The sequence below is a fragment of the Chionomys nivalis genome, chromosome X, assembly GCF_950005125.1.
Source record: "Chionomys nivalis chromosome X, mChiNiv1.1, whole genome shotgun sequence".
Lineage (NCBI taxonomy): Eukaryota > Metazoa > Chordata > Mammalia > Rodentia > Cricetidae > Chionomys > Chionomys nivalis.
Genome location: NC_080112.1, coordinates 52,829,271 through 52,843,898, shown reverse-complemented (window position 1 = coordinate 52,843,898; position 14,628 = coordinate 52,829,271). Strand labels below are relative to the sequence as shown.

The 14,628-nt window shown below is 32.6% G+C and overlaps 1 protein-coding gene across 2 annotated transcripts in view; it reads right to left on the bottom strand.

Moving 5' to 3' along the window:
• Window positions 1-14,628, bottom strand: part of Dmd (dystrophin) — a 2,258,623-nt gene that overhangs the window by 1,417,845 nt on the left and 826,150 nt on the right. For both annotated transcript variants that reach the window (XM_057760244.1, XM_057760245.1), the window contains 2 exons: window positions 10,891-11,070; window positions 2,963-3,138 (listed from right to left, as the gene is read on the bottom strand). In XM_057760244.1, the coding sequence (XP_057616227.1) occupies window positions 2,963-3,138; window positions 10,891-11,070 (356 nt within the window). The remainder of the gene's footprint in view (window positions 1-2,962; window positions 3,139-10,890; window positions 11,071-14,628) is intronic.

Below are 14,628 nucleotides of genomic sequence, written 5' to 3'. Positions count from 1 at the left end.
AGGCCAGAAGAGGGCACCAGACCTCATTACAGATGGTTGTGAGCCACCATGTGGTTGCTGGGAATTGAACTCAGGACCTTTGGAAGAGCAGGCAATGCTCTTAACCGCTGAGCCATCTCTCCAGCCCAAGGACTTTATTTTTAAAGAAGAAAGGGAGTGAGAGAACAGAAGTATAAAGTTCACAGTGATATGTGATTGTTTCAAATATAGAATGAAAGAGACTCACACACTAACAAGAAGTTTTCAGCCATAATTTCATGGAATTTCTGTATTTCATACAGTAAACATTTAACAATTACTTAATTTAATGAATTCAAAATGCTTCTTGTTTTGCTCCTTTTGTTCAGTTTAAACTCATCATTGTAGAATCCTATAAGTCTGTCTATATAACTATGTTCTTAAAGCAGGACACCTGAAAAGTGCATGCTTGTGCTAATCATAATTATGCTGGGAAACCAGGTATAATTAGACAGCTTTAGGCAAACCATGACATAATATCAACTTAGTCCTACATGTACTAAGGAGATATTTTATTATGCAGTCCATGTCAAAATCCTAGCCCAGGGTGTCTGAAGCTATGGATAATACTAATAATACCTATAGCTATCTTGGCAAGTTATAGGAAGAATTAATGTTATTCATTTAGACTGTAGAAGATTGTTTTAAACATGCAATAAAATCCCTAATAAGTACTAGGCTAGGTTGTATTTAAACTATCTGTATGTTTCTAATTTATTCTTTCATCCTAGTAAATTACAATGACATGATCAAAATGGAATTTAGGTGAACAGTTACTCAGCCACTATCCATTCTTTCCTGAAACAAAAGAATTGAAACATATTTTAAAACCAAATACAATCTCAAAATAAGAGCTGGAAATAAATCTTTGAAAACAGATTGATATGGATCAATCCACTTTGCTGCTTTTTGTATAAGGGTGTTTCTGAAGACATTTTGAGGAAAGAGAAGCATATACCCATAAATGATGAGCCTACTAAGCATCAGCTACAGGTAAATATTTAATATTACATTAAGGAAATTAGTGGGAGTACTATAAGGAAAATTTGAATGCAAATTAAGTGACTTACTGATTTATTTGTGTAATTATTTTTTCCACTCCATCAGTGAATTTCCACCACTGTAATGATGATACTGTGGATTTTGCTGCCTAAAATGGGCATTCGGTTATTCAAAGTTTGCAAACCATTTGACTGGACCAAAGATTAGCAGACATTTTTTTTCTGATGTGTCAGGTTTTGTGAGGAGTCATAGAGTTATAGCTATATTTTTAAAGCCTGTCTTTGTCGTGTGACAGAAGTCATATATGATAAATGTTTGAATAAATGGGTCTGTTATAAATGAAGTCCTTGAAATTTGAATTTTATATAATTACAAGTCATGACATATTATTCTTCTGATTATTTTAACCAATTAAAATATAATATCAGGGTTGGAGAAATGGCTCAGTGTATAAGCCATGGAAGCCTGGGCACTAGAATTCAAGTCCCCATGGCAGATATAAAATGTGGGTATAATAATGTATATATGTACTCCCAGTGCTCCTAATGAGAGATCAGAAGCAGAGAGAGGAGAATCCCTAGAATCTAACATTTCAGTTACCTAAGGAGTGGTGAACAATGGCAATAACAACAACAGAAACAATTAGGAAAACAAAAACCTACTTCAAAGACTGGAATTCGAGAACTTGACACCAATGTTGTCCTCTACTATCAATACACACACTGTGGTATGCACATGTCCATGCTCACACAAAAATGTGTGCAACCTCCACACACCCATATAGACAAATAACACACATATATACACAAAGCTAAAAAATATGAAAAATGCTAATTTTTAGTTCATAACTCACAAAGAAAATAGCAGTAGGTTTGTTGTTGCCTAAGGCCTTACATATTTGAAGTACACAATTAGCTCAGAAAAAAAACCTGACATTTTCAAGATGAAGAAGCCCAAAATTCAGTTTGGCATTTTCAAATCAGATTATAAATCATGAATGAATGAATGAATGAATAAAATGTACCTTATGATGTATTCAGATATATTTTCTAGGTGTTTCTTTTCCTTTGCTAAGAACATTTGATATACTATTTTTAGGTATATATTTTCCCATACGTCTATATTCTGGTATATGCAAATTCTAAAGTCAAGTGTTCTATATATTCCTGAGCATATGCTACATAGAAACACAAAGCATATTGCAAGGAGCTTTCTTAATCTTAAAATTACAATAATGGATACAGTATGGAAATTGTACTATTTTATGATTTTCATGCTAGTTCTGCATTTATGAAATTATATTGCCATGATTTTAATACATCCACTGATTTACATAATACCTAACTTATCTACAATGTGTACTTAAGATTACTCACAAAAAGATCAGTTAAAATTCCAACACCTTCAAGATAAGACTTTATAAATATCAAAGAACAGAAAAATCTCTTCCTAATTGCTTCTGATTTAGGATGTGCAGATTGAGACATTATATTCTCATAAAGCAGCAGAATGGAGTTAGCCTATTAGGGGTGTACTTCTTCATGAAATTACAATTCCCATTACTAGAAGAAAGTCATTTGATGCAAAATTAACACCTGAACAAACAGGCCTTTTATGACGACACAAAGCAAAGCTGGACATTTTCAGTTTTAAAATGTGTCATGGCTATTTATTACTTGTTTCTTCCTTCGATCCAGAAAACAGCATTTCCATTAAGCCGTCAGTTATTGACAAAATGATTTCTTGAATACATTTAAAAACTTGTCTCATTGTTTTACTCAATATTTAATTGTCATTACAAAATACTTTGTAAAAAAAAGTATTTGTAAAAAAGCTTTGGCAGATATGAGGTAAATATAAAACATGTCTCAATGTAAATGAGCTTTCCTGCTTAAAACTGAGTTTTCATCTGCGAATAAAGTCATGAATACGATGTTCTCACCTTTTCCTAATTTCAGAATCCACAGTAATCTGCCTCTTTTTTTGAGGAGGTGGTGGTGGAAGTTCCTCTTGGGCATGTTTTACCAGGATTTGTTCCCTTGTGGTCACCATAGTTACTGTTTCCATTACAGTTGTCTGTGTTAGTGATGGCTGAGTGGTGGTGACAGCCTGTGAAATCTGTGAGAAATATTGAAACAGAGGTCAGACACCGCTCAAAAGACTTTGGTAAAGACTGCTTGGAGTAGTGAAGGAAAATAATGAGAAACTGTTCCTGCTTGTTGGTAGCTTGACCTTTAGATCCAACTAACTCCATATTACACCAGAATCAAATCATTTTATCTGACTTAAGCAATGATGACTGAAACAGAGAAGTTAGGGAATCTCAAAATCAGAAGTAAAAAATGACTCTTGAGTATATTGGAAAAACTTTAGAAAGTAAAGGAACAAAGATGAAGAATTAGGATGCCACTATATCACTAAGACTTTGCTAATTAAAGTGTTTACAACATTCAGATATATTTGACTAGAGTATCTGGGCACAATTTCTAACACCAGGAATATTGTATATGGATGTCAATAGTTTTCTAATTATTTCAGATAAAAAGTACTTGAATGAACACAACCCCATAAAAAGAAATAATTATATTAAAAACAGTTTAAAATGCAATTTTCATTTCAACATGAATATTTTGTTCAGTTCAAATTTAAAAATAGTCAGTTGAACTTTGGAATAAAATGTTATTTAATAAAAAGTGTCATCTTTTATACTTTCAGTAAAATGCTAATATATAGTACTTACTAATCTATAAGTATCTTTGCATTTCATGATATTCAAAAGTTTAAGTTTAAATCCTCTGTGTATAAGTTGCTGAATATTTTCAAACACATGAGTTACTGAATTTATCATTAGAGCCTTTTATTTTAGGATTACACTCTCCTTCAGATCAGACATTTTTAGAGAAACATAATTAAAAAAATTTGGCCCACCATAATATGTGATACACATAATGACAGTTGTCAGCTCTGCATGCAAAATAATAGCAGATAGATAAGTTGTACAAAATGACATAATCCTTCCTTTTAAATTCTCCTTTTATCTTCCCCACAGTGTTCAGTTTATGACCATAAGTTACCTCTGGCACATTAATTATAGCCCTTCTGCAATCAATTTATTTGGAAGATTTATTTCCAAAAAGGCCAAAGAAAGCCAGTACTAGTTCTTGTGTGTTTGTTTTTGTGTGGCTAAAAACAGAAGAACAGGTATTTGGCTAGCAAGAACTGGTTTTGGACATTCCTGCACTTCCTAAGAAATGTGAGAAATGTTGAGTGTACCATACCTCCCTGACTAAGTTTTGACCAATTCTTTCCATGGAAAAAACATGGGAAGAGCCGGGTATTTATTTCATCTTCCAAACTGGTCTCAAAAAAATAAATAAATAAAATCATACAAGTTATCATCTGTAAAAATTGGTTCATTTACACACATTTAAAACACTAGCCCTTGGACAAACAACAACTTCAGACTTATTGAAGCCTTCTATGTCAGAAAATTCTTTTTTTTTTTTCAGAAAATTCTTTATGGAAACCAAGCAAGCATACAACTACCACCACAACAAAATATCCAGTGTAAACCAACAGATACTGATCTCCAACATGTGCCAAACATAAGTTATCTTTTATCTTTTCTGAGCGTTTCATAAATTCATTATACAGAATCAATCACAGAGCTATGAACAAGTTTAATTACTTATTCCAATGACAGGTTATATTAAGATCAAAGCAAAAGGTAACAGTTTTATTTATTTTTATTTTTTTTTTATTTTACTTTTTCGAGACAGGGTTTCTCTGTAGCTTTTGGTTCCTGTCCTGGAACTAGTTCTTCTAGACCAGGCTGGCCTCGAACTCACAGAGATCCACCTGCCTCTGCCTCCCGAGTGCTGGGATTAAAGGCGTGTGCCACCACCGCCCGGATTAAGGTAACAGTTTTAAAGTGGCTTATAATATAAACTGAAATATAATTGCATCTAACACAAAAAGAACATTAAATGAACAATTTAAGTTTGTCTTTATTCTTAAATGTAATTCTTTTAGGATTTTTTACTGTGACTTTTTTAAGTCACAAGGAAAGATTACTTTACATATAACTAACTGCTATAAGAGAATTTTTTCTGAGAAGAATGTTTCTAGGTGCTCTGATTACAGACAATATGAAAATATAAATACAAAGAATATCTTTCAAGGTTATATCATATGGAATATTTTGGTATGAGGTATTTGACTATGTAGATGACTTCAGTTATGTTAATATCTTCTTATTAATTCTTTTTATAAAATTAAAACCTTGTACATGCAGGTTTAAAAAACATGATTACAGCAACACGATTAACAGTGAAATTGCATTTTAAGTATATACACAGTCAAGGCAATCCATCTTATTGTATATTGTTTTGTGCTGTTTAGCTGAAATCTCTTGGATGCCTGATCTTTTGTGAAAAGAAAATGGAGGGGAAGTGGAGCTGATGGTAAGGGGAGGTGGCAGGGAGCTAGAAGGATTGGAGGGAGAAAAACCTGTGGTTGGAATTTATTGTATGAGAGAAGAATCTACTTTCAATAATAAAAAGAATATACACAGCCATGAAGAAATGCACAAAGAAATGCTTAACAGTAGTAAAATACAGAATTAAGATGACTATATAATATCTTTACTACAACATCATGATTGGCAATGCTATTTCATTTTCCTTGGGGCAAAGATATAAGGAAAAACCACACATTGACCCTGAAAAAATAGGACAGAATTCATTATGTATAACAAATTAGTAATTACTTTCTAAACCTACTCCATGTAATCAGACCATAAAACAATTAGTCATTACTAAATTCTTCCATGGCTCTGAGTAATTGCATGTAAATGTTTAATTATTCAACAGAATCAGTATAATACAGACAGGATAGACAATATGGAAGTCATTTAATCTAATGTCATGCTTACTATAGGAGTTGTTCTCCCAGAAGTTGAAGACTTTTTCCTTAGTTTGGCAGCAAAACTTTCAATTATTAAGAATTTCTTAACTCCTAAAGGAATACTATTTTATTATGACTTTTCCAGGTCAAATTTTCTTTGAATTCTGAACAAACATAGGACAATATGGGTATTGTTTCAAAACAACAGTTTTAAAGATAAAAACCCAATAAGCATGACCCTATTGAGCCCCATTTTAAAGGTCTGAAATGTCAGGGATTTGTTTAAACTGGGATTAATATGGTTGATGTGCCAAAACTAAGACTTCCTGGTTTTTGACACCATATTCAATTAAAGCAATCTAAAATTATATGCCATGTAGTAAATATGTCATAATATTTTAAATAAATTCAATACTTATCAAATATGTATACCCTATAGGAATTTTTAAATGAGTAAAATTGAATCACTATCTTCAATATTTTATACTGTATCAAGCAATGTGATAATCACAATAATATTTGTGTAATAAGATGAGTTCTGCATGAAAAATATAACTATGCAAGATTATCCACATACTAAACATACAGCAGTAAAGGACATTTTATTTGACATATTATGAAGCTAGATTTTCCTCAATCAATAGCTTAACTTATGAATTTATTTTGGTTCCAAGATAAGGATCTAAAATTCTCTGTCTTATGAATGTATACTGAGCAACTACCATAGGTAAGGGGATCCAACAGTAAGTACCAACAGTAGTTGAGCAACTAAATTTATTTTTAATATTAACTACTATTCTGTTTGGTCACAAATAATAAGGTAACAAAACTTCCTGAATAGGAACTGACACTGGGACTAGTAGAACAATTAGAGTCAAAATACTCAAAGGACATTATGAAAGAAATCATTCTTGACTTTGGAATAAATTATTACATAATATAATTAAGAGGGTTCTTTCTATGAAGTTGTCTCTCCAGTTTTATATATTTTGATCTTCACTTTAATTTGCCTTCAGTATAAAAATATATCAGAAGGAAAACATACACAGTGACTTCTGGATTCATATTATATATAGAATTTGAGCAATTGTCTTAGCGGCACCTGCAAAGTTTGAAAAGCAATGGTATTTATATTTTCTGATTTACCGAAATTTCAACTATGTACCATTTGAGATGGAATTGAGAAAACATTTTATAATTAGTGATGCTGAAGCATATAGCTAAGAACCATTTATTTATGTGCCATTTCACTTATTTTCAGTAGGCAAAAGATGGATATTATTGATGGAAATTATTTTGAAGATATGTTCATGGTAATTAAAGTATATTAATGACAGAAGTCAATCTAACTTACATAGAATGGAAATTTTATTTTTATCCTATTTCCATCTGCCTTTGATACTCATGTAGATGAGATAATTTGGAAATTGCTTCACTAATTCATAGATATATACATAATTTCAAGCAAAAAGGCAGACTCAACAGACATTAGAGACAAAAAGGTTACTATAGAGATCAATTCGGCTTATATTCTCCTTTTGTAAATAAATAAGATATTAGACTTTTCAACTCAGCCTTACTGAATCAGATTTCACTGCTTATAGTATTTCCAATGACTGTAGGTAAATAAAGGACAGCTCAAGACTGAGTTACATTCTTACATTCAAATCCTTGCCAAATTCCTACTTTCTTTGGTGGTATCAAAATGATACCTAATTTTCAGAGTAGGTTGATACCCAACTTCACATTTTTCTAAGAAAATCTTTAATCTACAGAATTAGCCAAAAGATTCACTAAAATTCAGAGTGGCTAATCTACGCATTTAAATAAGGTGGAATCCTAAAACAAGTGAAGTAACTGAACTAATTTAATTGTACTGATCTTTATGGTAAGATATTTATATATTCTTTAAGTTGTCAATTGGAATGTTAGTTTTAGATAACTTTCTGGAAACATAAAAAGTGTTGTCGACAGAAAAAGCTTTAATTATTTTTGATTAAAATCCCTAGGAAAGGGAGTAACTAACCAACCCTAACGTCATCACTTGTATCCACATGTCTATAGGGGATTAGAGCTTCCTGATGTTGGTGATGGAAAGCGCACATGGGGACTCTCTAGGAGCATTATGCACTCCGCATCAATACGCCATCTTATAGCCATGATGTTCTCATTTGTTTTGTGGGTGCGCTGGAAAAGATAGCTCATGTATACTCATGATTTGTGCTACTTATGTGACCATTAGAAATTCTAAATTGGTAATAAAAACATAAAATAACATAAAATAATACATATAGCCACTTTATCTCTTTGGGAGAATAAAAGATTGCAAGAATTAACTCAGTCTAAATCTTGAATGCAGGTACAAACATATAAAGCATAGACATCAACTTTTATGCTCGAGGACAGATGAATTACGAATGGTCTAGTGTTATCTTTAGACTATATATGCTCATAGTTGAAATTGTCTCAAAAATAGTCATTAGCTGTGCAGAAATAAAAAACTGTGATATCAAAATTTATGAGTCATAGCATTCTTCATATTCTGAAGGAGAAAGTTACCTTGCTAAAAACTAAAGACTGGAAGCTTTTGAATTTAACAAGACAGATGCTCCTTTAACAAATCATCACATACTCAACTTTTAATATATTCTACCATATTAATTACAAAGCACACACCTCGCTTATCTTATCCAGAGTATATGATTTTAGATAAATGGCTATGATGATGATTCAAATCAGTTAAATTATATTTAATTTCCTTTATTAACTATACAGAAATGCAAATCATATTTCATAATTAAAATAAAGATAACAATATATTTATTAAGGTCATGGCATTAGAATACAAACTGTTCCTATCTCAGCATGCACATTTGTAAAAGCATTAATTAAAGACATAATCATTGGTGTTTTCACAGAAGTCAATCAACGGTATGTTTCTTCTTCCTTCCTTTCCCATTTTAAGTATTCATGCAACAAATAGGTACTATCCTTGCAATGTTTGGGAACAGAAAGCATTCTATTTTCCTAGACTGCTTTTTTTTTTATCAAGTTTAACATGAGTTGACTCTGTGATTACATGATTTTGGAAAAGTTCTTGAGGAAAAACAAAAATAGAAATACACGAACAGCTTTAGGCATATTGTTGTTACAGGACAAGTCAAAAATTCTTGGCAAAGTTATGCTTCTAAAAATGTGTTTGTGAAAATTGTATCTTTCCACCTGGTTTTATCAAATAATACTGACCTTTACAATACTGTTTCTACGAGTTTTTTGCCATAATAGTTTACGAAACCAATGAGAACATAAAGGAATGACAGTATTTCTGAATTAAAACTTTTCAAATTTACTAATGCTTCATGTTCTCAGAAACCTACAATATTGCCGGATGGTGGTGGCATGATGGAGGAAGGTCATTGGTTAATTAAAGAAGAAACTGCTTAGCCCTCATAGGTTAGAACATAGGTGGGTGGAGTAAACAGAATAGAATGCAGGGAGGAAGAGGAAGTGAGCTCAGATGCAGGGCAGCTCCTCTCAGAGACAGACACAATGCAGCTCACCGTCAGGGCAGACGAGATGAAGCTCCAGCCCAGGATGGACGTAGGCTAGAATCTTCCCGGTAAGCGCACCTTGGGGTGCTACACAGATTATTAGAAATGGACTAAATTAATACATGAGAATTAGCCAAGAAGAGGCTAGATATAATGGGCCAAGCAGTGTTTAAAAGAATACAGTTTGTGTGTTGTTATTTCGGGACATAAGCTAGCCAGAAAGCCATGAGCTGGGCTGTGGGAAGAGGCCCACAGCTCCCACTATAGTGGCGTACGCCTTTAATCCCAGCACTCGGGAGGCAGAGGCAGGCAGATCTCTGGAAGTTCGAGGCCAGCCTGGTCTACAAGAGCTAGTTCTGGGACGGGCACCAAAGCTACAGAGAAACCCTGTCTCGAAAAAACAAAAAAAAAAAAAAAAAAAAAAAGAACCCTACAATATTGCAAAACATCCATAGGCAGGTCATATACAATAAAAACATTAGTAATAAAATTATGACTATTCACCTAATTTATCTGATAAAAAAACAAATGAAATGTTTATTTTTAATAACATGAGAAATTTGTTTATATGTTCACTCCTTTCATATTTTAAATATGAATTTCAATTTGAAAAGAAGATGTTAAGTGTAACTTAAAATCATGAAAGTGGGTTGATAATTTTCTTCAATTATACTTCTGGATACAGTATCTTAATTATTTTTGTCATCTTTCAGCTAATATTTGTAAGTTCTTTCTACTTATCAGTTATCAAGTCTCAGGAAGACAAATTCTCTGTACTTAACTCGCACTAGAAGAAATACCTGCCTAAAATCTATTAAGGTTAGTCATTATTTTAATAGTGGTATATACATGATATAATGAGGTATGAGTTGTGATTAATTATCAAGAAATTTTATGATGAAATGTAATGGAAAAGATTACGTTAAAAAATCATACATATTTTTGAATATCATCCAATTATACTATTATTTTAGAATTTTCAAAATACCAATATTTCCTTAAAAATACCACAATAGTAGAAATTCACAACTTAAACTCCTAATACAATGTTACTGTGACTTCCTTATTTTTCTTATCTAAATGAATATACTTGTGTAACTTAGCCAAGGCAATGACACAGTGGACAGTGATGACACATTTCCCAAATGTGTTGTTTAATTATGCCAGCATTCAGTTTTCCATTCCTAGGGAACCAGTAGGACAGCGATAAGATTATCCAATTGGCACACATACATCTGCCTCTCCCCAATTTTCCAATGACACTATATATAAGTTAACCACATTTTTAATTCAACTGAAGAATTGAAAAGGACTAAACTCATGACATATATTGAGGGAATCAAAATATTTTTTCTTAATATAGTTCTCAAATATCTCCAACATAATTTATAATATAATATTTAACATCACTTACTTGTGCTGAACTCTTTTCTAGTTTTTGTGCTAAATTATCCCAACGTTGTGCAAAGTTTTCCATCCAGATTTCCATCTTTTGAGTCACTGACTTATTTTTCAGTGCTGAAAGGAGATCATCATTGAGGGAACTGAGTTTTTCCATGGTTTGCCTTTTCTTTTCTAGATCTATTTTCAACACCTGTTAAAACAAGAATAATCATGGGTCTTACTCGGGTCTTGCTTTGGTCCAGTATTTCTTTAGTATGTATCCATTTACCCCACTGGAATGATAAAGTACATTCCATGCTACTATATGTTGGAAGTATGTGATTTGCTCCTTTTATTTCACAGGAGATTACAATTAAATGAATGCCTGAAAAAAAAAAACTACGGCCAGTGGTGGCACACGCCTTTTATACCAACACTCAGGAGGCAGAGGCAGGCAGATCTCTGTGAGCTCATGAGCTCGAGACCAGCCTGGTCTACAAGAGCTGGTTCCAGGACAGACGCCAAAGCTACAGAGAAACCCTGTCTTTAAAAAGCCTAAAAAAAAAAATGAAATAAAATAAAGTAAAATAAAATAAATGATGGCCTGAGTCTCAGAAGAGACAATGGGCCTTTAAACAATGTTGAAATTGTGGAATACTATGGAGACTTTTAAAGTTATATCAACACAATTTGCATTCTGATATAGCCGCACAACTATGGGGACCAAGGAGTGGAATATGGCAATTTGAATGAGAAATGTCCTCTACAGACTGAGGTATTCAAACACTTGGTCCCTAGCCAATGGCACTGTTGAGGAGGTTTAGGAGATGTGGCATTGTTTGCAAAAGTATGTAACTGGAGAAGCCTCACACCACTTTCAGTTTTCTCTCTTTGTTTTTGGATTTGAAAATGTGAGCACTCCTACCTTGCTCTAGGTGCCATAACTCCTGTTTGCTACCATGCTTCCTCACTATGCTGTGCTCTTAGCCCTCTGGAACAGTAAGTCAAATAACCTCTTCCTTGAATTAAAAGAAATACTATAATCCAATCACGTTTGCAAGCCTTTCTTTGCCCCTTTGAATAGCTGAGAAAATGTAAATTCAGCTTCACAGTGTCAAGGTAGATAGAACTCCAGGTAGAAAAATACAATCTACATAGACTCTCTTAGAAATCTGAAGACTAAAATCAAAACGTCAGATATAGACTTAAAAAAAATTAAAATTTCACTTTAATATATTTGAAGGAATGCCAAATGAAAAAAACACTGTCACCCCAGAATAAAATTCATATGTACACTCTTCTTTATTTTTTTTAATGTTTGAAGATACATGGCTCTTAGACATTGGCAAATTTCTTAATTGCTGATCAAATTCAAACGAATGCCATCATTTGTGAGGGTCATTGTTGCGAGAACAAAATGTGAATGGTTAAGGGGCTCTTTAACTCGGAAACGCCATGTTCTTTTGGCCAAAACTGAAGTATTGTTTTTTTTTGTTTTGTTTTTTGTTTTTTTTTCTTTTTGTTCGTTTGTTTGATTTTATCACAATTTTAACACTTATTTATCCATTAATAGAAATGTGTTTTTCTACAGTTTCCTAAATTTAATGTTTGTTTGTAACCATTATTCAAATAAGTGTGGCTATTTGTGTGATTATTTGCTTTTTTTCTTCCTGTGTAGGTGTCCCTGGGAATTGAACACACATTTCTTACTTATGTAAGACATGTGCTCTACCACTGCATCCAATTTTCAGTTCTTGAGTTGCTGTCTTCTAAACTATTTAATTAGCCCAATTAAATAAAGAGATTAAGTCACTGAATATGAATCAAATCCTTCAGAATGTCTTTGCTTATTTTCTAGCTACTTGTGTGTTATATTAAGCAATTGTTACATTTTTTCATTGTTTCAAAACTGATGCAAAAGGTTATACCTGCCTTCGGGTTTCTTTGGAATAGATAAACAAAGTGTGAAATCAGTAGATTATCTACGAAGGTCACCCTTCACATAGAGGATTAAAATTTTCTGTAATCAAATGCTAGTCTCTGTCTATGTTTGTAAACATAGAAAAGGAGAAAGAATGATAAAATCATTTTACAGTCTTTCTACAGCTCCTTTTCTTCTGGCAGTAGCAAGTATCATAACTATAAACTAAACTGTGATATCTTTCTAAATCAAATACAGGGTTATTTAGGAATCACTAACATTGTATATGACCCAAGAAGTTATCATGAAACAGATGGACCAAATGTCACAGACCAAAGTGTCATGCGCACAGAGTAATCAATACAACCCCCTATAAGGGAAATATTATGCAGCTTATTTTGGCATGCCACCTGCATTGATAGCTATGCAGTGCAGAAAGTTCTAGTGTCTCTTTCAATTACTTTGCCCATTTGTTAGAAGCTGTTTCACTTGGAGGATTTTATGCAGCCTTTATGCCATATTTTGGAAAGGCACAAGTTGTGAAGCTAATTTCTAATTTTTTTCTTAATCATTTCTATTTTCTCCATTCAAAATTATTATAATCTGAAATATGAATTGAGATATAAGCTAAATTCATATCAAAGCTATCAATGTCATACTGTAGTCCTACATAGGTTTGAGGAATTTTCTTGCTAAAATCACATTATATTTCCATTAAATTTAAGTAAATTCTTACTCGAGCTATAAGCTATAGTTTAAATTACCTACCTAGAACTGAAAACTAAATTTGAATTCTACAGTAAATCTTTACAATTATTTTGTGGAAGGAATCTCATTTTCATTGTTTTCTCTTAAATATTGTCATGTATTATTTTCTTAATTTTCATGACATGTTCTTATATTTCATTTTAATTTCTTCCTGGAAGAGGTGTGACATATATGCATACATTTAAATGATAAGAGGCAAGGATACTCATCAGTGGCTTATTTTTTCAAAGCTTAAGGAAGATTTTTAAATGCCTATATGTGCAGATAAAGAAGGTGCACCTATTATTAAAGCTACATATGCAATGATTTAAACATTTTGTTAGGGGAATCTAAAAATCATGTTTAAAGAAGACTATTGGGAACTTCAACAGTGGGTGCGTCTTCTATACCTACACACATGGCTACTTAAAATTCTTCCTTAAGCCTTGAGAAAAAATGTATCCTAGTTCTGACTAATTAAATGTAACTAAGATTCCTAGGTTAACACTAAAGCAAATAAAAAGCATTTAGCAAACATTGCAAAAATCAAAGTAAAGTCACTTTTAAAAGTACAAATACAGAAATAACACTAAAGGTAAAATTGAAGCAGTAATTACAAATAAATTTTGTTATGAATATAATTGAACAAATGCTTTTGTAGTATGATTGAGCATCTTTTGGGTATATCCCCAAGCAGCGTTATTTGTAGTAGCCAGAACCTGGGAACAACCTAGATGCCCTTCAACTGAAGAATGGATAAAGAAAGTGTGGTACATTTACACATTAGGGCACTACTCAACAGTAAAGAACAATGACATCTTGAATTTTGCATGCGAATAGATGGGAATTAGAAAACACTATCCTGCGTGAGGTAACCAGACCTCCCAAAATAATATGATATGTACTCACTCATAAGTGGATACTAGTCATAAACAAAGGACATTGAGCCTATAGTTCCTGATCCTAGAGAAGCCAAGTAATAAGGTGAACCCAAAGAAAAACATATATAGACCCACCTGGAAATTGGAAACAGATAAGATCGCCTGACAAAATTGGGAGTTTGGGCGCAGGGAGTAGAAGGAAGGGGAGAAGCGGAAGAGG